This window comes from Bubalus kerabau, chromosome 10 (genome assembly GCF_029407905.1).
Source record: "Bubalus kerabau isolate K-KA32 ecotype Philippines breed swamp buffalo chromosome 10, PCC_UOA_SB_1v2, whole genome shotgun sequence".
NCBI classification, from domain to species: Eukaryota; Metazoa; Chordata; class Mammalia; order Artiodactyla; family Bovidae; genus Bubalus; species Bubalus kerabau.
In genome coordinates this window covers 28118972-28146600 of record NC_073633.1, presented here as the reverse complement: position 1 = coordinate 28146600, position 27629 = coordinate 28118972, and the positions used below count along the sequence as shown (strand labels likewise).

Below are 27629 nucleotides of genomic sequence, written 5' to 3'. Positions count from 1 at the left end.
GTTCATAGCCTATACTAAATTCTATCTAAAATGAGCTGGTAAAATTATTTTACTGAATGATTATCAATTTTTGTCAACTTGTTTAAAATTCAGTTCCCCTCAGCTCATACCTTTAATACTAATTTTTTTTCCATACTCCTTTTCAGGATCTGCCTAACTCAATTACCAGGAAGATACAAGTAGACAAAATAAAGTTTGTGGTGAGCCAGACTTTTTCCCCATATGTGCACAGACCACGTGGTCTATGAACATGAAAAACCCCACATCCTGTTGCGGGGAGTCACACAGATACTGGGTAGTATGTATATGTGCTGCCAGGCACTCAAAGACACTGAACTCTCAGCTTGAGGCAGAAACTAAGCATATTTGTGCAGGGAAATCCATGCCTCATGCCACTCTGCAGCCTGCTCTGGGTGCTCCTGGCCTTCACCTTCTCTGGTAGGGAGGCTTCCAAACATGGGTGTGAGTGTTCAGGGTGAAAGGACTGCACACAGGCGCGTGGTGCCTCACAGGGACTTGGGAAGAAAGGAGGGTTGGGGAAAAGCATACTTATTATGATTTCAATTTGGGTTTTCTTTGGGTCCCAAATTAGTCTAATTCTTACATTATTTTGTTCATTACTTCAGCTCTGTCTGCTGATTTTTTCCCCACAGGATCTGGTGTGGCGCAGAATGTTATTCAAGACCAGCCAAACACATCCGGTCAACTGGGACAGTCAGTCACCCTGAACTGTCGGTATGGAACAACCTGGAGCTATTACTACCTGTTTTGGTACAAGCTGCTTCCCAATGGAGAGATGATTTACCTTATTAGTCAGGCTTCTTCTGGCCAGAATGCAAGGAATGGCCGCTATTCTGTAAATTTTCAGAAAGCTCGTAAATCCATCAGCCTCACCATTTCAGACTTACAGCTGGAAGATTCTGCCGAGTATTTCTGTGCTCTCTGGGAGCTCACAGTGCTTGAAGTAATGGGAAAAGCTAAACAAAAACCCCAGAGTTTAATAAAAGAGAGCTTCCCTGCTGCAGAACTCCAGCTGAAATATGCACCTGCAGATCCCAGACCAGAAATGGTAGTTGTGTGGTTGCTTAATCTGTGGTCTGGAAGTTCCTTTTAAGTCACTTAGGAACAGATGTCCAAACTAACTTTCTAGTAATATGTTCTCAGTCTTAATTTTTTAAAGTTTATATCAATCATACAGAACATGTGCAAAGTTGTCTAAATTTGAAAACTTGCCCTGTAATAATTTAATGTGGCAACTGCACCTAAAAAAATCTCACATCATAAATCTGGGTTTAATTTTCAGAAATTGTCATGAATATAATTTCTTTAATCTTTTTTTTCTTCTTAGCTTTTGTGTCCATTAGGCTACAATCAGAAAAGTAGAACCACAGTGATACAGAATAAGAGACTCATTTTAAGGAACAGAACTTTCAGGCAATTGCTAGAGTTGGCGGAGGAGTTTATACAAAGCTGTTATCTTTGCATCTTGTGCTGAGCCTGAATTTACTTTAAATCAACTAGAGTGTCATTTGGAAAGGAAAATTGGATATGGATAAAAGCATGGAAAAATGCATTTAAGGACATACTAGAACCCATAAGGATGACTGGAACCCACAAAAACACACTAAAAACTTGTCTGTCTCTCACCTCCTTCAATCTCACAGTAGTGGGTGACCTTCAGGAGAAGTGGATATTTATCATCATGCTACATGCACATTTGGCCCAAGACAGAGAGATGATGAGGAAGAGATCTGGTTGGAGGTTAAGGAGCTGTAAATCAACAATAAGATGAGCTAGCAGATCAGCAGCAACACATATGAGTTGCACGGTGACTGGAGCCCTGCACCAACCAGCAGGGCAAAAAAAAAATGTGGCTACTTGATGACAACTACTTTCTAAACCTTGCACAATCCTTTTTATGGCCAACCCTAGCCCAGAACAATACAGAGAAACAAATTCTGAGTCATAGATTTCCAGCTAGTAGAGACACTACAAAGCTATTCCAGTACCTTCTATGTCAACTGGTCATCCATCTATACCTCTTTTAACAACACACTTTCAAATAAAGAAAACAGCAAAACTATGCTGCTTGTTCAGTTCAGTTTAGTTCAGTCACTCAGTCATGTCTGACTCCTTGCAACCCCATGAATAGCAGCATGCCAGGCCTCCCTGTCCATCACCAACTCCCAGAGTTCACTCAAACTCACGTCCATCGAATTGGTGATGCCATCTCATCCTCTGTCGTCCCCTTCTCCTCCTGCCCCCAATCCCTCCCAGCATCAGAGTCTTTTCCAGTGAGTTGACTCTTCTCATGAGGTGGCCAAAGTACTGGAGTTTCAGCTTTAGCATCATTCCTTCCAAAGAAATCCCAGGGCTGATCTCCTTTAGAATGGACTGGTTGGATCTCCTTCTTGTTAATATGATGCAATTATTCCCCATTCAACCATAATCAACGTAACCTTCTCCTGAAAAGAGTATACCAGGTTTGTGCATGAGTACTAAGTTGCTTCAGCCACATCCGACTCTTCATGACCCTATGTACTGTAGCCCACCAGGCTCCTCTGTCCATGGGATTCTCCAGGCAATAATACTGGAGTGCATTGCCACACCCTCTTCAAGGGATATCAAGTTCACTTATCCATTTTTGAGTGTTGTTTTTTCCTTTTATACCTCACCCACATTGTCCCATAGGATCCTGCGCCTTAACTATTGAGATACAATCAGATACAAGATTAACTTGTATTTTGCACTTCATATGTTTCCATAGGCAGGCAAGTGGGGGAGAGATTTAAAAATGGTTACTCTATGCATAAATATTTTCACATCAAACTGAAAAAGAGATTGTCATAACTACTATCAACTTTAAAAGTATTCACAACCAGAAGTTGAGAGTTACATTTTATCTGGTGGGAATTTTTAGGACTTCAAGCCTGGGAGATAGCATCTCAAGTAAACCTGAAAGAACTGCTCCAAGGAGGTGAGCAGAGGAGCCAGGTTGTATAAAAGTTTGGCAACAAAGTGCAGGTAGTCGGAACATCAAAAGATTATTGTTAATTAAAGAAAAAAGGATATCTCAAGTTAAGGATGGACTTCCCTGGTGGTTCAGACAGTCAAGAATCTGCTTACAATGCAGGAGACCTGGGTTTGATCCCTGGGTTGGGAAGATCCCCTGGAGGAGGGCATGGCAACCCACTCTAGTATTCTTGCCTGGAGAATCCCCATGGACAGAGGAGCTTGGCAGTCTACAGTCCATGGGGTTGCAAAGAGTCGGACACGACTGAGCGACTAAGCACAAGTTAAAGAGTCTAGCACACTTCTATGCATGGGGAGATGCAAGAGTCCGGGCTCACTGAAGTCATTCTTTTACTATTCACCTCAGCTATCTTGGGGCCAGTATCTGTGTTTCTTACATCCTGAGCTCCTTTAGTCTCATGGTAGGGAGTGACTGCAGTTCTGATGGTTGTTAGATCACAGATATTCTTCTCCTTCCTGAGTGCGCTTAGGCTCAGGAGCTCACATTGGGCTGCAGGTGCTGAAGACTGTGACGTCCTTGTTTACTGATATGGCAGGAAATACTCCATTTCTCATTATTACAGTTTTTGTTACTGCAAATGACCGCATGATTGTTGGTAGTATTTATAACTACCTTTCCATTACCCATTCCATAACATTTTTGCCCATAACAAGCACCTTCACTCACTGCCACCTTGACTTCCTATAAAACAAGCTCCTTACATAGGAGCAATGCTATGTGGAAAGTCATCAAGATGAATAAGACATTCTGCAAGCCCACCACTGTGGTTTTGACAGATTTCAAAGGGTATTGAAGGCAAATCCTAGGGTCTATTTAAGTGGAAATAATCTTGCCAATAAATAGGGAAAATTGATATACTGTATTCTGGGAAATATCATTAAGAATGATGCTTGATTTCATATCAGATGCAATAGAAGTCACCAAGGGAAAGCATTTTTAAAGTGTTAAAAGGAAGCAAACAAGTAATACTTTCAAACTAGCTTCTTATCAACATGAAAATGAATCCTTTATCTAAATCTTTCTATTTTTTTCTCTGAGAATCAGGCTGTAACACACTGCATGAATCAAGAATGAAAGCTAAAGCTCTGCCAGCTGGTGTCCTGCTCACATATCTTATGATGCTTACACTGGCCTCTCTGCTCCCCTCCAGTGATCATGGGTTAAACTGCGAGGAAGCCTGTTGCAGTGAAAAGGAAAAAAGAGAAATGAGGTTTTTTTCTTTCCCTTTCCTGGGACCAAAGAAGATAAAAAGAACAGTGAGCAGGCCTGAACATTCCTGAAGTGAAGTGAAAGTTGCTCAGTCATGTCCAACTCTTTGCAACCCCATGGACTATAGTCCATGGAATTCTCCAGGGCACAATACTGGAGTGGGTAGCCTATCCCTTCTCCAGCAGATCTTCCCAACCCAGGAGGTGAACCGGGGTCTCCTGCATTGCAGGTGGATTCTTTACCAACTGAGCTACCAGGGAAGCCCTGATAGAGATTCCCTGAAGTCTAATAGGGAAAGGTGTGAACATTCCTAGTTGTTTTTGTTTTGTTTTGTTTTGCCTTAACTGCTCCTAACTCGGCGTATCTGTAAGTTTGCTTTGTGAAGTCCCTCGGTCGTATTTGACTCTGCGACCCCATGGACTGTAGCCTACCAGGCTCCATCCATGGGATTTTCCAGGCAAGAATACTGGAGTGGGTTGCCATTTCCTTCTCCAAGTTTGCTTTACTGCTCCCTAACTCTGCAGGAGCTGCAATTCACACTGTCTCCTTTGTCTCTATGCTAAATACATCTCCTATCTAGTGTTTTCCCTTACAACACCCTTCTCTTTGTCCTTACATATCAGAAAGAAGGCTGCAGAGCCACCTAACTGCCAGAGTCAATTGCTGGGTTACAGATGCCAGGCTATGACTCTTTGAAACAATGCAAGAGGAAGAAATCAAGATCTTATTATCACCTTGACTCCTGACTGTGAGCCCTTGCCTTGTGGTTCAGATGGTAAAGAATCCACAGGTTTGATCCTTAGGTCAGGAAGATCCCCTGGAGAAGGGAATGGCAACCTACTCCAGTATTCTTAAAGCCACCTTTCTACTTCCTCCAAATTCTGTCTCTGTCCTTTTTATTTGGCTTTGGTGGGCAGAGAAAACCAAAAATTTGGCCAGCAAAAGCGTAATCACAATAGGAGCTCTCACTGCTGAACCATTCAGTAAACTTCCCTATGCAGAAATGGGGAGAAAGAGGATTCAACAAAACTGGCTGTTTTCTTTTCCTTCTTCTTCTTTTCCTGCCAGATGTGAAAGTGATTGACTTCAAATGACAAATACAGCACATGGCCTGATTATGGCTGCAGAGTAAGAGGCTACCTTGAAAAGAAAGCTTGGAATTGTTGCACAAGATGGATGTCTTTCTTCTCTGGCAAGTAAAATTGTATGTACTGCTCTGTCTTTTCTTGTAGCATAGAAATAGCTAGCTAAGTGGGAGCAAGAGTCAGTAATGGGAAAAAATAAACAATTGCAGAAAACTGCTTGGTATACTCATCCCAGTTTGTATTATGGCACCCAATCTCTCAAAATAACACCCTAATGAATTAATTTCTCATTAATAGTAATAAGAACATGATAGACATGGACACTTATGATAACACATGAAATCTGCCAGGTAAACTACTACATATACATCAGAAAGTGCTCCCCTGGTGGCTGAGCTGGTAAAGAACCTGCCTGGAAATGCAGGAGCCACAAAAGATGCCGGTTTGATCCTTGGTTATGGAAGATCCCCTGGAGTTCAGTTCAGTTCAGTTCAGTCACTCAATCATGTCCGATTCTTTGTGACCCCATGAACTGCAGCACGCCAGGCCTCCCTGACTATCACCAACTCCCGGACTTCACCCAAACCCACGTCCATCGAGTCGGTGATGCCATCCAACTATCTATCCTCTGTTGGCCCCTTCTCCTCCTGCCCTCAATCTTTCCCAGCATCAGGGTCTTTTCAAATGAGTCAGCTCTTTGCAAGAGGTAGCCAAAGTACTGGAGTTTCAGCTTCAACATCAGTCTTTCCAATGAACACCCAGGACTGACCTCCTTTAGGATGGACTGGTTGGATCTCCTTGCAGTCCAAGGGACTCTCAAGAGTCTTCTCCAACACCACAGTTCAAAAGCATCAATTCTTCAGCACTCAGCTTTCTTCATAGTCCAACTTTCATATCCATACATGACTACTGGAAAAACCATAGAATTGACTAGACGGACCTTTGTTGGCAAAGTGATGTCTCTGCTTTTTAATATGCTGTCTAGGTTGGTCATAACTTTCCTTCCAAGGAGTAAGTGTCTTTTAATTTCATGGCTGCAATCACCATCTGCAGTGATTTTGGAGCCCTGAAAAATAAAGTCAGCCACTGTTTCCACTGTTTCCCCATCTATTTGCTATGAAGTGAAGGGACCGGATGCCATGATCTTCATTTTCTGAATGTTGAGCTTTAAGCCAACTTTTTCACAATCTTTAGTTTTTCTTCACTTTCTGCCATAAGGGTGATGTCATCTGCATATCTGAGGTTATTGATATTTCTCCCAGCAATCTTGATTCCAGCTTGTGCTTCCTCCAGCCCAGCGTTTCTCATGATGTACTCTGCATACAAGTTAAATAAGCAGGGTGACAATATGCCCTGGAGTAGGAAATAGCAACCTGCTGCAGTATTCTTGCTGGAAAATCCCATGAACAGAAGAGCCTGGCAGACCATAGTCCATAGGTTGCAGTCGGTCATGAATGAGCACGTATGCACTCATACATATCCCAGAAAAATATTGACCTTTATCTTGTAGATAGATTATTCTGCAATTTCAGATTCTGTCTCCCAACCCCATCCCCAAGATTTTGCACATTGCTGCAGTTGATTGAATATTTAAGTTAGGGAAGGTATTATGTTGGGTGATTTGAATGTTTGTTCCTACTTAATTCTTATTGGAACACTTCAAGGTTGGATCAATTCACCTTTAGGCAGGCAATGTTACAAAGTGCTTGAGACCGAAGACTTGGTTTGTATTTCTAGATCTACCACTCATTAGTTGAGTATCTTGGCAAAATGACTTAATGATTTTTTGCTTTAGTGTTCGCGTATCTACAATGTTAGATATTGATAGAATATCAATATTGATAGAATCTACCATGCAGAGTTCTCATGAGAAGTGAATGAGTTAATAAGTGCCAGTGCTGAGTCCAGTGCCCAGCAGAAAGATACAGGAAAGGAAATTGAACTTGAAGGGGGTTCAATATTTTTCCTGGTGTTGCATAGTAAGTATCAGAGTGGAGCCTCCTCTCCATTAGAGCAGATGCCCTTTGTCACCCCAAGAGTAACTCTGTCTCAATACAGTATTGTATTGTGTTTATAGTACTTATTACTCTTTAAAATTATTTTTTCTAAAAAAAAAACCATTAATTTAATTTTTCTCTCTTCCTACTGAACTATAGGCATTTAATATCTCTTTACTACAGCATCCTCCAGACCTGAACTCTGCTTGGCACACAAGAGGCCACACACACACACAATATGAAACCCAGAAGGATTCTATAGGGTCTTTCTGAAACAGACTCCCAATACCCACCCTCTGTTGCTTCTTGTGCATAGAAAAGCATTAGCTTCTTGGGCTTTCCCTGAATTCCAAAGAATAAACTTAATCAGAAAAAAATGCAGAAGGAGAGGAAAACAGTCAAGCAAGACAAAATAATAATAGTTCTGCCATTAAGCAAAGCTAAGATGGACTTTTTGTTTCTTTCCATTTGAAAGTTTTTTTTTTTAAACTTTATTTTATTTTTAAACTTTACATAATTGTATTAGTTTGCCAAATATCAAAATGAATCCGCCACAGGTATATATGTGTTCCCCATCCTGAAAGTTTTAAAATTTTTAATTGAGATTTTATATAAAAAATTTCTAACCAAAGTGCTTTTCCTCCCATGGGTTGCCATTCCAATCTCTCTCAAGTTGAATAGCAGGCAGTCCACAACAAGGAAACTGATTTCTGAAAGTTCTCAGAAACTTTCAGTTTCTATTTGCTGAAAGATGGGGTTAGTTCTTCATGTAACTTAACAGGGGATGTCTGATCAAGCTTCTTCTTTGGCTTAAGTTTTTTCACAGACAAGGGCAGGCTGAGGACATGGGAGGCAAGGACCATAGAGCCCAGCTCCATTTCAGTATATTTAAATGAATCTTCAACTTTCTGCATCTCATAAAACATTCTGTTTTTACACTTGTAATTCACCTTCCCTCCCATAATAATAAAACAGGTATCTCTTTTACTTTGAAATTGTACCTCTTTGCCTAAACACTTCACCGACACCATTCTTTCTGGTTTCTATGGCACCTTAGGCCACTGATCATCCAAATTCTACAGTCTGGTTTTTTAGGACTCATTTAAAATATTCAAGCTTTCTCATCTTAGAAAAAATATTTCATATTCCTCCAAACCCCATACATGCCCCTCCTGCAACCAATCTATCTTTTACTCCCTGGCTATTGTTTAAAAGCCCTGATCATATAACTGCTTACACTGTGTCACCTTTTTTCACTCTGTACACTTCTGTTTTTTCTCCCAATATTTTCTAAAATCTGTTTTCTTAAAAATCACCAATGATCTCTTTATTGTTAAATCTAAAAGACGTTTTTAACCTCCTTCATCTAGACAAGTATTTCTCAAATTTTAATGTGCACAAGAATATTATTAAAATGCAGATTCTGACTTAAGAATTTTGGGTTAGGCCTGAGATTCTGAAGTCAGAGTAGCTCCCTGGTGACGCGAATGCTACCTACCTACAGACCACATTCGAGTAGCCACTCTCTGCAGTGCTTGCCACTCTTTCTGGGGACCTTTATGTTCCTGGCACACAGTACCCCAACCTTAAACTTTAACTTCTGGGAGATCCTTTGCAAGATCTCCTATTCTTCTTTACCCATCCCACATCAAGAGCATTCCTGCTGCTTAGGCCCTCTTTTCCTCTCAATCTGTATACTATTCTTTGAAAATTTCATCTGCTCATATTGCTTCAATTATCATGCAAACAGTCTTAGTGGAGTGCACATAAGACTGGTCTCTGGAGTTAGATCTAGATTCTAATCGCCACCCTGTCACTTAAAAATACTGCAATCCTGTATAATTTAAATTCTTTGAAGCTAGGTTCACCATCTGTAAAGGGGAGGGTAAAAATGAGTAACCCAAGACATTGTTGTATTAAATGAGATATTTCTTATAAAGCTCAGACAGTAAAGAATCTGCCTACAATGCGGGAGACCTGGGTTCAATCCCTGGGTCAGGAACATACCTTGCAGAAGGGAATGGTAACCCACTCCAGTATTCTTGCTTGGAGAATTCCATGGACAGAGAAGCCTGGCAGACTACAGGTCATGGGGTCACAAAGAGTCAAACACCACTGAGCAACTAACACTTTTAGTATTTCATTTTAAAATAAAGCTTAAACTTCAGTGCCCCTTACTCAAATATGTCATTTCCAAGATGCATAGGGCCCTAGCCATATTTTATAATTGTTTCAAAAAATAAATATCTTAATGAGTTAAGATCCTTGCCAGTTAAACCCCAACTTCCCCTCTACTATAATTCTAGTCTGTCAGGAGGTGATGGAGTGAGCCGCAGGCTTATTTAGCATCTGCAAGAGTGAATTTGAATTAAGAATGCATATAATTTTGACCTAGTGGAATTTATTTATGCAGCTCACAGTCACTTCAGTATACAAGTGCTTGTCATCAAATCTCACAGGCTAAGCATCAGAGACAGATTTCAAACAAAAATCTGTTTGACGCTAATGTTAATTACCTTACATTACACTGTACTGCTGTTCCTTTGGTAATGATTCATTAACAAGTCTTTGTTTCCAAAAGGCATGAGAGTCTATTGTCAGAACTTTTAGTGTTTTAAAAGCATGTAACACCTCCCTAACTGGTTCCAGTATGTTTTTATAGTTTCCTTGCATGCTGTTGCTTTCCACTCTGTGGAATATCTGTGCATTCCACCCTATCCATTGGAAGATGAGTTTGCTTATGTTCTTCCTTTGGTATGAAAATGGCCTCGTCTGATCATATTTATTATTGTTCATATTAACTTCTTATTGACTGGTCACAATGCTTTACATTTATGAGAATAAAGTGAAACTCATAGCATGCCAGTCCAACGAGGGCATTAACAACCATGGTAGGTAGATGATACCAAGGTTCCCCAGGTAGTGCGGTGGTGAAGAATCTGTCTGCTGATGCAAGAGATGTGGGTTTGATCCCAGGATTAGGAAGATCCTTTGGAGGAGGAAATGGCAACCCACTCCAGTATTCTTGCCTGGAAAATTCCATGGACAGAGAAGCTTGGTGGGCTATAGTCCATGAGGTTGCAAAGAGTCTGAGGGGCTAAGCACACACACACACACACACACACACACACACAAAATAAATTTGCAGGTGTAATTAAAGTCTCTAATCAGTATGACCTTGAATGAATCAAAAGGAGATTGTCCTAGGTGGGCCTAATCTAATCAAATGAGCTCTTTAAAAAAGAGCTTAAACTTTTCCTGGCATCAGAGACATCCTCCTTGTCTTGAGGAAACAAGTTGCCATGACTGCTACAGCCACAAGGAAATGAATTCTACCAGCAACCACTGAGTCTGGAAGAGGACCCCATGCCCCAGACAGTCTTAGTTGCCTCCTTGACTGCAACCTTGTGAGTTCAGCTTAACTGTGTGCTGATTTCTGACTTACAGAACCTGTGATATAAACAGATGTTGTTCCATCACAAAAGTTCTTGATAATTTGTCACTCATCAATAGGAAACTAACATAGAAAATAGACTCGTTAATTGGTGTGATCAGTTGATAGTATTTAGGATTTCTTATGACATAAGAAAACTTGGAATGTAATGAAATCTTGTTGCACATAGTATTGTGATAGACAGTTTCCAAATTTTGACCATAATCCTATAAATTTTCATCCATTTTCAAAATGCACTTTGAATTTTTTAAGAAAGTGAATTTCAACTAATGATCATCTTTCTTGTCTCTGTATTAAAGTTTTTACAAATGTATTGTCATATGAAGAAAAGTGTAAAAAGTATGAAGACAAAAAGCATAGAAACAAAAAGTATTATAGCAGTGTGTCATGGAAATAAGTACTAAAATATGACTCAATTTTCTAGATTTATGCTGTCTGTGGAATTTGCTTTCTAAAATTTATAATTTGCTATGATTTTATTTTTCATGCTAAACATTATTTTCTATTTAATTTTTATCCATAATTTTGTGCTGCTATAGAAAGTGCAATTTTGTAAGTTTCAGTGCCTACAAAACATAAAGTCTGCTCTGTACATAATTATAATGCTTTAGAATTCAACCATACAGGGCCAGCAAGGGGGTGAACAAAAATTGTGAATTTCTCTTTATTTCTCTATCTGACCCCTGGAGGGCACTGTTGTGAAAATTGGGAAAGATCAGAATCAGCTCAAAAAAACCTTTCTTCCTTACAATTTAAAGAGATATCCTGACACCATTTTTTACACAATGACATATAAAGCATCTCAGACACTAGAGACAAGTTTTAAGACAGCCTCTCTTCCTAGCTCCCTCTACAGTCTCCATCAGAAGAAGAAATCGATATCACCTGTCATTCCTCAACCTCAGAGCAACTTGGATTCAGGACCCCAGTCATGAGACTTCTGTCTGTGGGGAATCACCCGGAAAGCAGCTCACTGCCTCTTCACTGCTCCACCATGACCTTGGTGTTCACCTTGATGCTTGCGGCACTCCTGCTGCTGAGTGAGTACTGTTCCATTTTACTCTCTTGTCCACACACAGAACATTGTTCTGGTTTGACTTTGAATAGAGACTTTTGGTTAGCTGAGTTCACTGATTCAGTATTAATGGTTCAGGAGCCCAGTCAGTGACCCAGCCCAATGGCCACATCACTGTCTCTGAAGGAGCCCCTCTGGGGCTGAGGTGCAGCTACTCATTTTCTCTTCAACCTAATCTCTACTGGTATGTGCAGTACCCCAACCAAGGACTCCAGCTTCTCCTGAAGTACATGTCTGGAAACAATCTTGTTTCAGGCATCAAAGGTTTTGCATCTGAATTTAGGAAGAGTGAAACTTCCTTTCACCTGAGGAAAAAGCCCACTGAAGTAATTTGACCAAGTACTCCTATGCTCTGAGTGACATGGTGCCTAGGACTGTAGGGGGAGCTATCTGCAAACCCCTGAGATCTGGTAGCTTAAAGGACTTACAGTTTTAGCCTGTGTTATTTTCAGGAAGTTGGCATCTTCTGGGAAGGCAAATAGTACAGAGAATATAGAGTATTGCAAATGTTTCATTCCTATGGGCATCTTAGAGTTTTTCTTTTCTTTTTAAATTTGCAAAGACAGGATTTGTTTTCTCAAGTTCAGTGTTCTCAGTGGAGTTGACTGTTAGGTGGGGCTTCCTGTCACAGAGTGTCACCTGGGCAGGGTTTGTTGGGGGAGCTGATTGGTTGCAGGAGCAAGAACATTTCTAGACAAGAAGTGACACACCACTTATAGGTTTAGCTGTGTATTTTAAGGTGAAAATTTCTCAGCAGCAAGTCAAGGCATCATGAAGAGGCTAGTGGGCACTGTGCTGGGGCTTTTGTTTGCCCGGGTTTGCTGTGAGTTGGGGCTGCCCTGCAGGGGAATCTGAAGAAATGAGCAGCTGCTGTACTGTTGAGGGAGGGAGTAGAAAGAGTTGACAAGTCCTGCACACTTCCCATCCATCTCAACATCTATGAGAGCTGGAGGGACACGTTCAGGGTTTTCTCAGAGTTACAGTGAGCCTCACCTGTGACTGTCTGTCTCTTTCTCATCAGGTGTGAGAGGGGTGGATGTGGAGCAGAGTCCCCCAGCCCTGACTCCACAGGAGGGAGCCAGCTCTACACTGTGGTGTAATTTCTCCACCTCGGCAGACAGTGTGCTGTGGTATCTTCAGAAGCCTGGGGGCCGCCACCTCATTTACATTCCTTCAGGAACAAGGCAAGGAGGAAGATTAAATGCCACGACAGTCCTTAAAGAACGCCGCAGCTCACTGCACGTTTCCTCTTTGCGGACCACAGACTCAGGCACTTACTTCTGTGCTGTGCAGCACTGTGCTCCCCGGGCACCTGCAGCCTGTACTCAAACCCTCCGCGGGGCTCAGCCCCTCCTCCAGCCACAGTCACACCGTGAGGCCACCACAGGGCATTTGCAGTGCTTCTTATTGGCCTTACAGATTTGAGACTTTGGTCTTTATCTTCCTCTCAATCTGTATCTTCTTCTGCGCTAGAGTCTGTCTCAAACTTGTAGCTAGGAGAGGTCTATTAATGGATAAGAAAGTGAAAGGCGCTCAGTCGGTCCGACTCTTTGCGACCCCATAGATTATACAGCCCATGGAGTTCTCCAGGCCAGAATACTGAAGTGGGTAGCCTTTCCCTTCTCCAGGGGATCTTTTTAACCAGCTGAACCACAAGGGAAGCCCAAGAATACTGGAGTGGGTAGCCTATCCCTTCTCCAGCGGATCTTCCCGACCCACGAATGGAACCGGGGTCTCCTGCATTACAGGCGGATTCTTTACCAACTGACCTATGAGGGAAGCCCTATCAAAATAAATATTTAGCTACAATATGCTCTACTTCAAAATGGGAAGAAGTGAAAGGAACTAAAAGAAGAGAAAAGTGACTCCAAGAAGATATTATTCAGCTAAGTTGGCTGTCCCAAGAATGTCCATCCAAACCTGCCTCACCATGATGCGTCCCAACAGACAACTGCAGATACATCTCATCCTACTCCTGCAGCAGCGCAAACAAAAACCACACATATGCTCAATGGTTAATATGAACTTGGTCGTTTAATCAAAACAAACTTATCCTCTTTCAATTCTGGATGCAAGAAGTCTGAAATCAGTTTCACTGGCTACAGTTAAGGTATTGGCAGGGTCTATTCCTTTCCTTACTGCGCATTACATAATTTTATTTATTTTATAAGTATGGAAAAATACACATAATTTTTGTACCTTTTCAAATTTTGTACCTGCTTCACCTATTTCACTCCTACACCCAAACCTTTCCACTCTAGTAACCGGTAGTTTATTCCCTATATCTATGAGTCTGTTTCTGTTCTGTTAGTTTTGCATTTTAGAATCCATATATAAGTGAAAACATACAGTATTTGTCTTTCTCTGTCTGACTTATTTTGCTAAGTATAATACCCTCCAGGTTTTCCATGTTGTCTCATATGATAAGATTTTATCCTTTTTATGATTAAGTAGTATTTCATTGTGTGTATATATATATATGTATGTGTGAGTGTGTGTACACATATTCTCTATCTATTCATATGGATGAATACTGATTGCTTCCATATCTTGGTGATTAGAAATAATGCTTCTGTGAATATTAGGGTGCATATATATTTTCAAATAAGTGTTTTTGTTTTCTTCTGATAGATATCCAGGAATGGAATTGCTGAATGATATAGTATTTATATTTTTAATTTTTGAAGAACCTTTATGCTGTTTTAAATAGTGGCTGCACCAGTTTACTTTCCCAGCAAGGGTGCCCAAAGGGTCCCTTTTCTTCATATCCTCAGCAACACTCATTACTTCTTGGCTTTTTGATGATAGTTTTCTGATTGGGGTGAGGTGAGATCTCATTGGGTTTTGATTTGCATTTACCTGATGATTAGAGATGTTGAATGTCTTTTCATGTGTCTGTTGCCCATCTGTATGTTTCTTTGGAAAAATGTTTATTTAGGCCCTCTGCCTTTTAAAAAATCAGATTATTTATAGTTCACATATTGCATATAAATTTCTTTATATATTTTGGACATTAACCCCTTATTGACTAATTATTTGCAAGTATCTTCTTCTGTTTGATAGGCTGTCTTTTTGCATTTTAATAGTTTTATTCCAATTTGGATGTCTTCTATTTCTTTTTCCTATATGACTGCTGTGACAAGGACTTCAAGTACTATGTTAAATGGAAATGGTGAGAGTAGGCATCCTTGTCTTGTTCCTCACCTTGGAGAAAAGCTTTCAGTTTAGGCTGCAGTCCATGGGGTCGCTAAGAGTCAGACACGACTGAGCGACTTCACTTTCACTTTCCACTTTCATGCATTGGAGAAGGAAATGGCAACCCACTCCAGTGTTCTTGCCTGGAGAAGCCTGGTAGGCTGCAGTCCATGGGGTCGCACAGAGTCAGACACGACTGAAGCGACTTAGCATAGCATAGCATGATATTAATTGCATGTTTGTTGTAAATGGCCTGTATTATTTTGAGATGTGTTCCCATTATACCAAGTTTATTAAGAGTTTTAAACATGAATGGATGCTGAATTTTGTCAAATACTTTTTCTTTGTCTGTTGAGATAATTGCATAAGTTTTTATCCTTCATGCTATTAATGTATATCATGTTGATTGATTTGAAAATACTGAACCATCCTTGTACACCTAGACTATATCCCACTTGGCCATGATATATGATTCTTTAATAAATTGTTGAATTAAGTTTCCTAACTTAATTCAGTTCTAAAGGAAGTTAGTCTTGACTATTCATTGGAAGGACTAATGCTGAAGCTGAAACTCCAATACTTGGGCCACCTGATGCAAAGAACTGATTCATTGATAAAGACCCTGATGCTGGGAATGATTGAGGGCAGGAAAAGAAGGGGACAACAGAGGATGAGATCATTGGATGGCATCACTGACTTTATGGACATGAGTTTGAGCAAGCTCCAGAAGCTGGTGATGGACAGGGAAGCCTGGCGTGCTTCAGTCCATGGGGTCACAAAGAGCTGGGCATGACTGGAGCAGCTGAACTGACTGAATTGAAGTTTGCTAATATTTTGTTGAGGGTTTTTTTTATCGATGTTCATTCAAGAAATTGACTTTTTTTGGTAGTTTTATTGTCTGGTTTTGGCATCAGGGTAATGAAGGCTTCATTGAATGAGTTTGGCAATATTTCCTCACCTTCAATTTTACAGAAAATTTGAGAAGGATGGGACCTAACTATTCTTTAAATGTTTGGAGAATTACCCTGTGAAGCTATGGAGTCCTCTACATCAGGAATCAACAAAATATGGCCCATGAACCAGTCCATTCAGCCATTTACTTTGTAAATAAATTTTGTTGAAACATAAGAAAGCTTATTTATTTATGTATTATCAATAACTAATTTCATGAAACAATGGCAGAGTTCAGTAGTTGCAACAGAATGAATGGCCTACAAAGACAAAAAATATTTACTATTCTACCCTTTATTGAAGAAGTTTGTAATCCCCTCTTCTACATCATTAGTCATCATGGAAATGCAAGTTAATGCCACTATGAGATCTTTATATACCCATTAATGGCAACCCACTCTAGTATTCTTGCTTAGAGAATCCCGTGGACAGAGAAGCCTAGTAGGCTGCTGTCCATGGGGTTGCACAGAGTAGAACACAATTGAAGCGACTAGCGTGCATGGCATTGGAGAAGGAAATGGCAACCCACTCAAGTATTCTTGCCTGGAGAATCCCAGGGACAGGGGAGCCTGGTGGGCTGCCGTCTATGGGGTCGCACAGAGTTGGACATGATTGAAGCAACTTAGCAACAGCAGCATACACCCATTATTTTTGGTAAAAATAAAAAGACAACTATATCAAGTATTGTTAATGATACAGAATAATTGTCAGGTTTAGAATCTATTTAGAGACATATTCTCTTCAGTGTGCAGCAATCTCCCTGATCTAATGTTGATCTTATGGGAGGAGAGACAGCCCCATGCAGTGACTCGGCTTGAGGGCTAGTTTCTGCCTTTGAAGGGATCCCAGGACAGGTGAGGCCCTATCATGAGTATTTCGAGAGCCCTGCTTCCTCCTGTTGTGTCCAGCACCCAGACCAAAGCTTCCAGACCCTCATGAGACATGCCTCCATATGGAACAGAGAAGGTTTCACAGGGGACAGATTTACTATCTGAAGAAATCCTTGACACAAGAAAAAAGACTTGGCCACATATTTCAGTGTTATGATAGATGCTCTAAAATATATATATTATCAAAAATAGTTAAAGAAGAAATAGAAAAGCTAAGTAAGCATATAATCATTAAAGTAATTTGACAATTAGAAATATAAATTTATAGAGAATTCCTAATAGATGGGAAGTGTTTAACCTGCAAGCGTGCCCCACTACATAATTAAAAATCAAATGCATAGTAGGATGTATAGTAAACCATGTAACCAGAAAACATTAGAAATTAAGTTTATGTAGAGGGCTTCTACAAATAAATAAGAAAAACATTCAAAATGAAAAGCAATAATAAAGATAATTTGCATAAAGGCAATTTAAAGAAGAGGAAATAGACATGTGAACATATAAAACATCAACTTCTGCAGTAACAGAGAAAATTAAATTAAAGCAAATTACTATCTCATTTCTGTCAGATAACCGGAAATGTGAAAATCTGATAGCATTAAGTTTTGACCCAAATACAGGGAGAAGACTATTAAATTTCTCCAGATGGAGAAAAGCAACCACATAAAGAACATTTATTTAACAACTTCAAAGAAAAATTGCCTGAAATATTTAATAAAGAAGAAGATGTATATATTTAAAAGTCAAGCAATTCCAATTCCTGTTATCTACATTCAAGTAATTCCAACATTTGAACAAGGAGGCATTTACAAGGATAGTCACATCAACCCTGTAAGCAGAAGTATAACCATTCAAGTACAGAATGAATGAATAATGAATTACATATGAAGTCGAAATACATGAACTATTACAAGCAAAGAAACAGTTCTCTATATTATTTTCTTAGAAAAATCTTACAAAAATAAAATGCTGAGTATAAAAAGCATCAGAATGATATATGCTGCATGACACTACTTATGAGAAATTTCAGAATATAATCGCAATATAATATATTGTTTTGTGATACATAGCTATAACAGTAAAATTGAAAAGACATACATGGAATCTTCCCAATAGTAGTTATTACTTTAAAAATAGGAATAGTACTAGGAGTTACTCTTTAGTTTTTTCTGTAACATTTGGAGAGAGCTATTGAAAATATAGCAAAATTAAATATCTGTTTACCATCATTGCCAGGAAAAAATGTGTCTGCACATAATTTTGTGTACTGTTCCATGTAAGAATTATTTATATTTTTTTAAAAAAAGTTTAAAAGTTGGATGGTGGCAACCACAGCTTTTACTAGTCCAATCAATTCATAGAAGGAATAAGATAACTCCTGTTACCTATAACTTTGACAGATGTACTTTTAATAGGCCATAAAATGCCAATAAAATGCCAGAGAAAAAACTTTTAACTTGTTTAAGCACTAGAAATTATTCATCCAAAAATAAACAGCACAGAGACATCCTACCACAGTTAAAATATATACTTTTTGAGTACACAAAAAGAAAAAGTGAAAAGAAAATCAGATCATCTGGCTTAGCAGTGGAAGACATGCCCCCAAGATGTTAGTCTTCAGCAAAGTTGCAGGATACAAAATTAATCTACATTCCAATAATGATCTATCTGGAAGAGATATTAAGAAAACAATTCTTATTCCATCACATCAGAAAGAAAATACCTAAGAATAACTTTAAGCAAAGAAGTATAGATTTGTATATTGAAATCTGTAAGACATTGATTATAGAAATTGAAGACAAAAAATAATGGGAAGATATTTTGTTGTTACAGACCGAAAAAATTCAATTGTTAAAATATCCATACTACCCAAAGCATTTTACAGATTTAATGAAACCTCTATCAAAATTCAATGACATTTTTCACAGAGATAGAATAAACAAACCCTAAGATTTGTATGAGAGACAATAGACTACTAATAGCCAAAGTGAAGTAGAGAAAGATCAAAAAAGAAGGCATCACATGACCTTATTTCAAACTATATTACAAAATTATAGTAATAAAAACAGTGTGTGGGTTTGTTTTTTTTTTTTTGGCATTAAACAAAGACACATAGATCAATGGAGCAAAATAGAGAACCCAGAAATAAACCCTTGTATACACGGTCAATTCACGGCAAAGAAGCCAAGAATATACCCTCAAGAAAGGAACATCTCTTCAATAAATGGAATTATGAGAAATGGAAAGCTACATGCAAAAGAATGAAATTGAACTCATCAAAATGGATTATAGAATTGAATATAAGAACCACAACAGTAAAGCTCAGAAGAAACATAGGGGCTAATTTCCTTGACCTCAGTATTGGCCACAGATTTTTTTTTTTTTTTTTTTTTTTTTTTTTGTATTTGACACTAAAAGCGAGGACAACAAGAGAGAGAGAAAAAAAAAAGCAAAAAGCAAGTGTGACTACATCAAACTAATAAGTTTATGTATGGCAAAATAAGCCATCAACAAAATGAAAAGGCAACCTACAGAATGAGAGCAAATATTGCCCAAACATATACCTGATAAGGGGCTAATACCCAAAATGTATAAATACCTTGTATAATCATTAGAACAAAAGTCTGTCTTAAAAATAAGCTGATGATCTGAATAAACATTCTCCCAAAGAAGACATATTAATGACAAGAAGGTAAATCAGAAGATGTTCAACATCTCTAATCATCAGGGAAATGAAAACCAAAACCAAAAAGAGCTATCCCTTTACATCTGCCAGAATGGCTACTATCAAAAAGACAGGGAATAAAAAATTTTGACAAGAACATAGAAGAAAGGGAACCCTGCCCACTGTTATTGGAAATATAAGTTGGTGCAGCCTCTATGGCAAACTGTGGAGGTTCCTCAAAAAATTAAAACTAGCTCTACTATGATATTCAGCATTTCCAACTCTGAGTATTCATCTGAAGAAAATGAAGTCAGTATCTCAAAAAGATATCTGTACCCCTCATTTATTGCAGTTCATCTACAACAGCTGAGACATGGAAACAACCCAAGTGTCCTTTGACAGATGAATGGATAAAGAAAACATGATAAAAAAAGAAAAATTTTCATAGATTTACAACAACATGAATGAATCTTGAGGGCATAATACTAAGTGAAATAAATCAGGCAGACAAAGTCAAATACTGTATGAAATCATTTATATGTGGACTCTTTAAGACACAGGTGCAGGAACACACACAGAGAGACATATAGACACACAGACACACACACACCCAGACCTCATAGATACAGAGAATAGATTGGGGGTGTAGGGCGTGGACTAGGTGACTATGATCAAAAGACAGAAACATCTAGTTATAAGAGAAATAAGTCCTGGGGATGCAATATACAGCATGATGACTATAAAAAAAAATTTAATGGTGTCAGTGTGTAAACTCTCTTGGCTCTCAAATATTTTTTTTAATTAAAAAAAATTGCAAAAGAGACACTGATGTATAGAACAGTCTTATGGACTCTGTGGGAGAGGGAGAGGGTGGGAAGATTTGGGAGAATGGCATTGAAACATGTAAAATATCATGTATGAAACGAGTTGCCAGTCCAGGTTCGATGCACGATACTGGATGCTTGGGGCTGGTGCACTGGGATGACCCAGAGGGATGGTATGGGGAGGGAGGAGGGAGGAGGGTTCAGGATGGGGAACACATGTATACCTGTGGCGGATTCATTTTGATATTTGGCAAAACTAATACAATTATGTAAAGTTTAAAAATAAAATAAAATTTAAAAAAAAATTGGCTGCTCTGGGTCTTTGCTGCTGTACACGGTCTTTCTCTAGGTGCACTAAGCGGGGCTGCTTTTGGTTGCAGTGCACAGGCTTACTGTCCTGCCTTCTCTTGTTGTGAAGCACAGGCTCTAGGAGCACAGGCTTCAGTAGTTGCAGCATGCAGGCTCCAGGGCACGTGGGCTTCAGTAGTTGTGGCACACGGGCTCAGTAGTTGCGTCTCTTGGGCTCTAGAGCAAACCTCCATAGTTGTGGTGCCCAGGCTCAGTGGCTCCAGGGCATGTGGAACCTTCCCAGACCAGGGATTGAACCCATGTCCCCTGCATTGGCAGGTGAACTCCCATCCACTGTACCACCAGGGAAATCCTCTCGAAGTTTGTTTTGCTTTTTTTTTCAGGTAGTTCGAACTGTTGAATAACAAGTTTGGAATAGAATGTATAACTACTGGACTGGAGTATCTTTCACTGGACTGAAATATGCAAAACTCAAAATAGGATGCAGTACCCAGATTGGAATGCAAGGTGAGCTGCAGAAGACAGTCACCAGAGATGCAAGAGGGAGAACTAGAGAAGATCTGGGAACCTCAGTAGTAATTCTGTGCCCTCATATGCTATGTGAGTTTGGGGATTCCTATGAAGGAACTACGGAGAATCCAAGGACAATCTATTATAAAATAACTCAGTTAGGTCTTCCCTGGAGGCTCAGTGGTAAAGAATCTGCTGCCAAATCAGGAGACATTGGTTCAACCCCTGATACAGGAAGATCCCACATGTCATGGAGCAGCTGATCCTGTGCACCACAACTATTGAGTCTGTGCTCTAGAGCCTGTGCTCCACAGTAAGGCAAGCCACCGCAATGAGAAGAGCAACGACAGAGGAACCCCCTGTCTCTGCAGCTAGAGAACAGCCTGTGTAGCAATGAAGACCCAAACACTCTAAATTAATAAATAAATAAAATTATAAAAAGAATAAGTTATTCTTATTTGGGTTTCTTTATGAGGTGTTGAAACAAAAATAAAATGTTTGAAATTTGATTAATTTGATGTAAATGACTTCATTAGATGAAATTACATAATAAAATGAAATAGAATTTTCATTCCTTCATTATCAAGAAAGGGAAATATTTTTATTTTAGAAAACATATATATTATTAATAGCTTTTAATATTTTTACTGATTAAGCAACATTTTAGGAGAAGTTTTGTCCTCATGACAACTATAATGAGAATTATAAGATTGTACTAAAGAGTATAACTGCATTCATGACAGCAACATGGTCAAATATTTGAATTTAGAAGACCGATTGGTTCTTGCTTCCTAAACCTTTAATGAGCTAATCACAGAGTTACATCACAAATGAATATGACTTTACAGCCATGTCCATTTGGCATTCCAATACACAACTGGAGAGATTACAGAAGTCAGAAGCCTCTTCTGTGTTCATTTGTCTGTGTGATATCTGCTATTCTGAAGTTATGTATGTGCTAAAGTTACCAGTTCATATGATTTGGTGGGTAAGTGGGAAGAAAAGGGAGTTCATGGCTTATTGTTGGTCTTTTCTAGGGAAAATAGGGAGCAGTTAGTATAATTCATCTTAGAATCAAAATCAGAAAGGCAAGAGAACAATCAGAACTTGAATGAATATTTGCAGTCCCAGAATGATTCATAATGAATTTGTTTCAGATAATATCCCAGATTTTAGAAGAGATTAATTTACTACTAAATTTGGAAGTTTTAAGTGAAAAATCTCTTTCAATTTCATCCTTCAATATTAAACTCTGGCTTTTCCTTTACCAGGTTTTATCATTTTTTTAGTAAATCACAAGGGAAGGCAGAACAATGTTTAGGACAGTCTAAATCTTCCAACCTGAGGGTCAGCACATTCAGACTTGATCCAGCCAGAAGCTGCATTTTTCAGAGTCAGAGTCTATAATGCAGCTGAGGGAACATGCACCTTTACTCTCAGGAACTCAGAGCAAGGCCATATCAACAAAGGGGAAAAACCACCTTCATGCTCTCCCTGCATTGTTGTGGGCATTTGTGGTGTCCTCTACTTAGTTACAAATAATTGGAAACCAGGACATCTGCTGCCTGTCAGCACCCAGAGGTGAAATGGAACAGAGGAGTAGATGTCTCAACTAAATATATACTCTCCTCCCTGCATCACTCATTAATGTGTTACTTCGACTTTAAAATCTAAGAACTGGCACTGTTTTAGATCTTTCTGTAATTTCTTTTCTACTTGTCTATTTGCCTTTGGTTCTTTTATATTAATTCATCTATCAAAACAATGAAATCAAATGGAAGATTGACAATGACATTCTACATGATCATGTACAGTATACAAAACTTCAGTCACCAAAGGGCATGGTGTCAACATTTGCTAAGTTTTACAGATGCCATATTTTATAAGAGCTCACTGTAGCATTGTGGCACAGAAAAAGTCAGCATGCTTAACTTGATTTTACAGAGAAAAATAACAAACCACTAAGAAGAGAAACTAAACACTTTGGGGTAAAAAATATGACATAAGGACAATCTAAGAACACCTGATCTAATAAATACAATTCTACTTGTAAAGGCAGCAGGATTGAATATACTGATGCTCTTCAAAGTCTACTAAGTAAAAGTCAATGTCAGATTTCAAAGATTAATATTTTTTCCTGTTAAGCATTTCATTAAAAAAACACATACAACTGAATAGATTCTGAAAGTCAGGAGTGATTTTTTATCATTTGATATTGAAGTCACTTTATTTATTGAAAAATATAAACAAAGACCTAGAACCAGGTGAGAAAAGAAAAAGACACATTAACTATTTTGGAAAAGACTGCCTTTTGTCAAGAAAGCTAAAGGGCTTCCCAGGTTGAGCTAGTGGTAAAGAACCCAGCTGGCAATTCAGGAGACATGAGATGCTGGTTCAATCCCTGGGTCAGGAAGATTCCCTGGAGGAGGGCATGGAAACCCACTCCAGTATTCTTGGCCCTTCCCAGGTGGTGCTAGTGTTAAAGAACCCATCTGCCAGTGCAAGAGATGAAGGTTTGATCCCTGTGTTGGGAACCCACTCCAGTATTCTTGCCTGCAGAATCCGCAAGGACAGAGGAGCCTGGCAGGTTACAGTCCATGGGGTTGGAAAGAGTTGCACATGACTGAAGCAACAGCACAGCACACACATAAGAAAGTTAAAGATCTGTGAGTTTGTTTTAATGTGCTTACTTTTTAAGAGTCATTAAATTCTGGATAAAGAAATATAAGCATAGGCTAAATGAATGACCAGAATGACCAGTAAGTAGATTACAGGAAGGATTCATAGTGCATACTAATATATTTTGAATGGGCTGGCAAAATTATTATCAGTGTATGTCAACTTATTTAGTCTTCTGTTTCCCTCAGCTCAAACCCTTAACATGTATGTGTGTTAGTCACCGAGTCGTGTCCAACACTTTGGGACCCCATAGACTGTAGCCACCAGACTCCTCTATCCATGGAATTCTCCAAGCAAGAACGCTGGAGTGGGTTGCCATTCCCTTCTCCAGGGGATCTTCTTAACTCAGGGATCAAACCAGGGTCTCTTGAATTGCAGGTATATTCTTTACCAGCTGAGCCATCAGGGAAGCCCTCACACACATAATACTAACTGCTTTCTCCATGATGCTTTCAGGATCTACTTAACATAATAATCAGGGAAAGAAAAGTAGAAAATTAAACATCTGTGAGCCAAAAGTTTTTCCTATCTGTGAAAAAGACCATGTGATCTATGAACATGACAAACCCCACTTCCTGTTTGAAGGAGTCACACAGGAACAGGTACTATGTATATGCGCTGCCAGGCACACAGAGACACTGAACTCGCAGCTTGAGACAGAACTGAGCACACTTGTGCAGGGAAATCCAGGCCTCATGCCGCTCTCCAGCCTGCTCTGGGTGTTCCTGGCCTTCACCTTCTCTGGTAGGGATGCTTCCAAGCCTGGGTGTGAGAGTTCAGGGTGAAAGGCCTGAACACAGACACGTGGAGCTTCACAGGGACTTGGGGAGGAAAGGAGGGTTGGAGAAAAAGAAGCATTTTATAATTTCAATTTGGATTGTCTCTGGGTCCTAAATTAATCTAAATCCTGCACTATTTTATTTACTACTTCATCTCTGTTTTCTGTTTTTTTTCCCCATAGGATCCAGTGTGGCCCAGCAAGTAACTCAAGTCCAGACAGCTGTACCCAGTCAAGTGGGGCAGACAGTCACCCTGAATTGTCGATATGAAGTAAGTTGGACCACGCAATACTACAACATTTATTGGTATAAACAGCTTCCCAGGGGAGAGATGACTTACCTTATTCATCAGTATTCAGAACACAGTAATGCAAGGAGAGGCCGCTACTCTGTAAACTTCCAGAAAGCAGATAAATCCATCAGCCTCATCATTTCAGCCTTACAGCTGGAAGACTCTGCAAAGTACTTCTGTGCTCTCCGGGAGCTCACAGTGCTTGAAGTAATGGGAGAAGCTGAACAAAAACCCCAGAGCTTAATAAGAGAGAGCCCCACTGCTTCAGGACCTCAGTTGAAGTGCACACCTGCATATCCCGGAAGAGATGGCAGTCCTGTGGTTGCTTCATCTGTGGTCTGGATCAGAAGATTTAATTCTAAATAAAAGCTCCTTCTAGGTGGATCACCAGGCTACAGCTGGAACCAGGTGGGCCTGCCCCACAGGAACTGGAGCTGGAAGAAGACAGGGAATCACTGTGGTTTCTCCCTCTCTTTGGTCCCCCAGTTTCCCACCAGTGCTTTGGGTCCCCCATTTGAGCAGGAGGCCAGTAGACGCTAGAACTGGGAAAGCACATCTTACCTCCTGCAACTCCTTTCTGGTGGATCCACTTCACAGCTCTTGCCTCGCCTTTCACTAAGAGTTTCCTCTGATTGCCCAGGTTGATACAGGCTTTCAGCTCTTGCTAGTATCTTGATGCTTCCCATCTCTTCTTTGTTTTCCTTAACCCTGCCTGCAAATCTATAAATATTCCCTTCATTAAACTTTGTAGTTAAATCTTCAAGTAAATCAAAGGTCTTTCTATATTTGGAATCAGGTGTCCACAGTAACTTTCTACTAATACATTCTTCTCTTGAACTTTAGACTTTAAATCAATCATACATAACATGTGTAAACTTGTTTAAGGCTGTAAACTTGCTCCATAATAATTCAAAGTGACTGCTTCACTAAAATACACTCACATCACAAATCTGGGTGTAGTTATCTGGAATCGTTATGAAAATCATTTCCTTAGTCCTTTCTTCTTAGACTTTGTGTCACTTAAGGTACAATCAGGGAAGCAGACCATCAGTGATGTCCAATAAGAGATTAGTTATACATAAAGATTAGAACTCAGGCAGTTGCTAGAGTTGATGGAGTAGTCTATACAAGCAGAAAAGATATAAGCACGCTAATGTTCATTGCAGCACTAATTACAGTAGGTGGACATGGAAGCAACCTAAATGTCCAATGATGGAATAATAGATAAAAAAGATATGGCATATATACACAATTGAATATTATTCAGCCATGAGAAAGAACAAAACAGTGCCATTTGCAGTGGCATGGATGGGCCCAAAGATTGCCATGCTGAGTGAAGTAAGTCAGACAGAGAAAGACAAGTGTCATCTGATATGTCTTTTATCAGATGGAATTTTAAAAAGTGGTATCTATAAATGAAGGTGTTTACAAAACTGAAATGGAGTCCAGGATGTAGGAAACTAATTATGGTTACCAAAGGGGAAAGGGATATGAGGGATAAACTGGCAGACTTAGATTCACATGTACACACTGCTATATATAAAATAGATAACTAATGAGAACCTTCTGTATAACACAAGAAACTCTAGCCAATATTCTATAATGACCTATACAGGAGCACAATCTAAAAAAGAGTGGATATATGTATACAAATAACTGATTCACTTTGCTGTACAACAGAAACTAACATTGTAAAGCAACTATAGTCCAATAAAAATTAATTTTAAAAGTAGAGATAATAAATCTACTGGAAAAAATAAGAGTTTTCAGAACTTTGAAAAAACAGTGATACCTGACTTCTCATCCAGACCAATAGAAGTTACAAAGGAAAAGTATTTTTAAAGTGTTTAAGAAAATAAACAAATAAAACTTTCAAGCTAGCTTCTTATGAAAATGAATATTTTCATAAGATATATATTATATATTATAATAAGATATATATTAAAATGTCTGTGTTGAATATCAACACAGCGGAAATATCAACATGGCGGAAAGTCAATGTGCAGACTTTTAAACTATATTTACAATGCATATTTCTGAAAAAGGACTCAAATGAAAAAAAAAATACATAAAGCACATACAAATTAATCAGTAAAGAAAACAGTCAAGAAGAATGGGAAAATCTTGGAGATCCAATTCAGAAATTTGATATTCAATACCTAATAAATATACCAAAAATAATATTATTATTCATCAGGTAAGTGAAAACAAAGCTTCCTCTGAGTGCTCCATCTGTGTCCTTTCAGCACCCTGAATGTACTAATGTAGCTAGGAGAATATGACCCAAGCGGACAGGGGAAAATAATGACTGTCTCAAAGAAAATAAGTGATTAAATAAATTTCCTATAGTTTCCCTCATCAAACCAATGTGGAGAAAAAAAAAAGTAGTAACAAGTCACAGATTCTGGATATTGAAGAAAAGGCAGGTTTCACTAGAAAAAAAGAAAGATGGTATTTTTTGAGCTTATTCTATATCAGACACTGTGGTATGCATTTCAGACTCATCATCTAATTTAAATATCAAAACCCTATGAGATAGGTTTTATTGTTTCATTTTTTTTTTAATCTTTGGGAAATGAGCCATAACTTTCCTAACTGTGAAATGCTTCTCTACCTTTTATTATCAGCAAGAGTGTAGCATTTTAGGGGGCTCCTGAGGAGCAAGGTCTGGACTATGGAGA

At 39.1% G+C, this 27629-nt stretch overlaps 1 long non-coding RNA gene and 3 gene segments (V, D, J or C); all 4 read left to right on the top strand.

The window, feature by feature from the left end:
- Window positions 1-389: 389 nt before the first annotated feature.
- LOC129621947 (T cell receptor delta variable 1-like) lies at window positions 390-1114 on the top strand. The segment is given in 2 exon segments: window positions 390-438; window positions 654-1114. Coding segments are annotated over 2 exon segments (510 nt in total).
- Window positions 1115-10591: 9477 nt separating this feature from the next.
- On the top strand, window positions 10592-21498 carry LOC129620451 (uncharacterized). 2 transcript variants are annotated; one of them, XR_008698540.1, is made up of 3 exons: window positions 10592-10732; window positions 11624-11819; window positions 21072-21498. It is a non-coding gene; the product is annotated as an uncharacterized LOC129620451 (long non-coding RNA). The 2 variants fall into 2 exon arrangements; XR_008698541.1 differs by lacking the exon at window positions 21072-21498 and adding an exon at window positions 16022-16155.
- LOC129620450 (T cell receptor alpha variable 22-like) lies at window positions 12626-13827 on the top strand. The segment is given in 2 exon segments: window positions 12626-12677; window positions 12876-13827. Coding segments are annotated over 2 exon segments (456 nt in total).
- A 3074-nt stretch (window positions 21499-24572) lies between the features above and the next one.
- LOC129620449 (T cell receptor delta variable 1-like) lies at window positions 24573-25704 on the top strand. The segment is given in 3 exon segments: window positions 24573-24621; window positions 24839-25148; window positions 25500-25704. Coding segments are annotated over 3 exon segments (453 nt in total).
- The last annotated feature ends 1925 nt before the right edge of the window (window positions 25705-27629 follow it).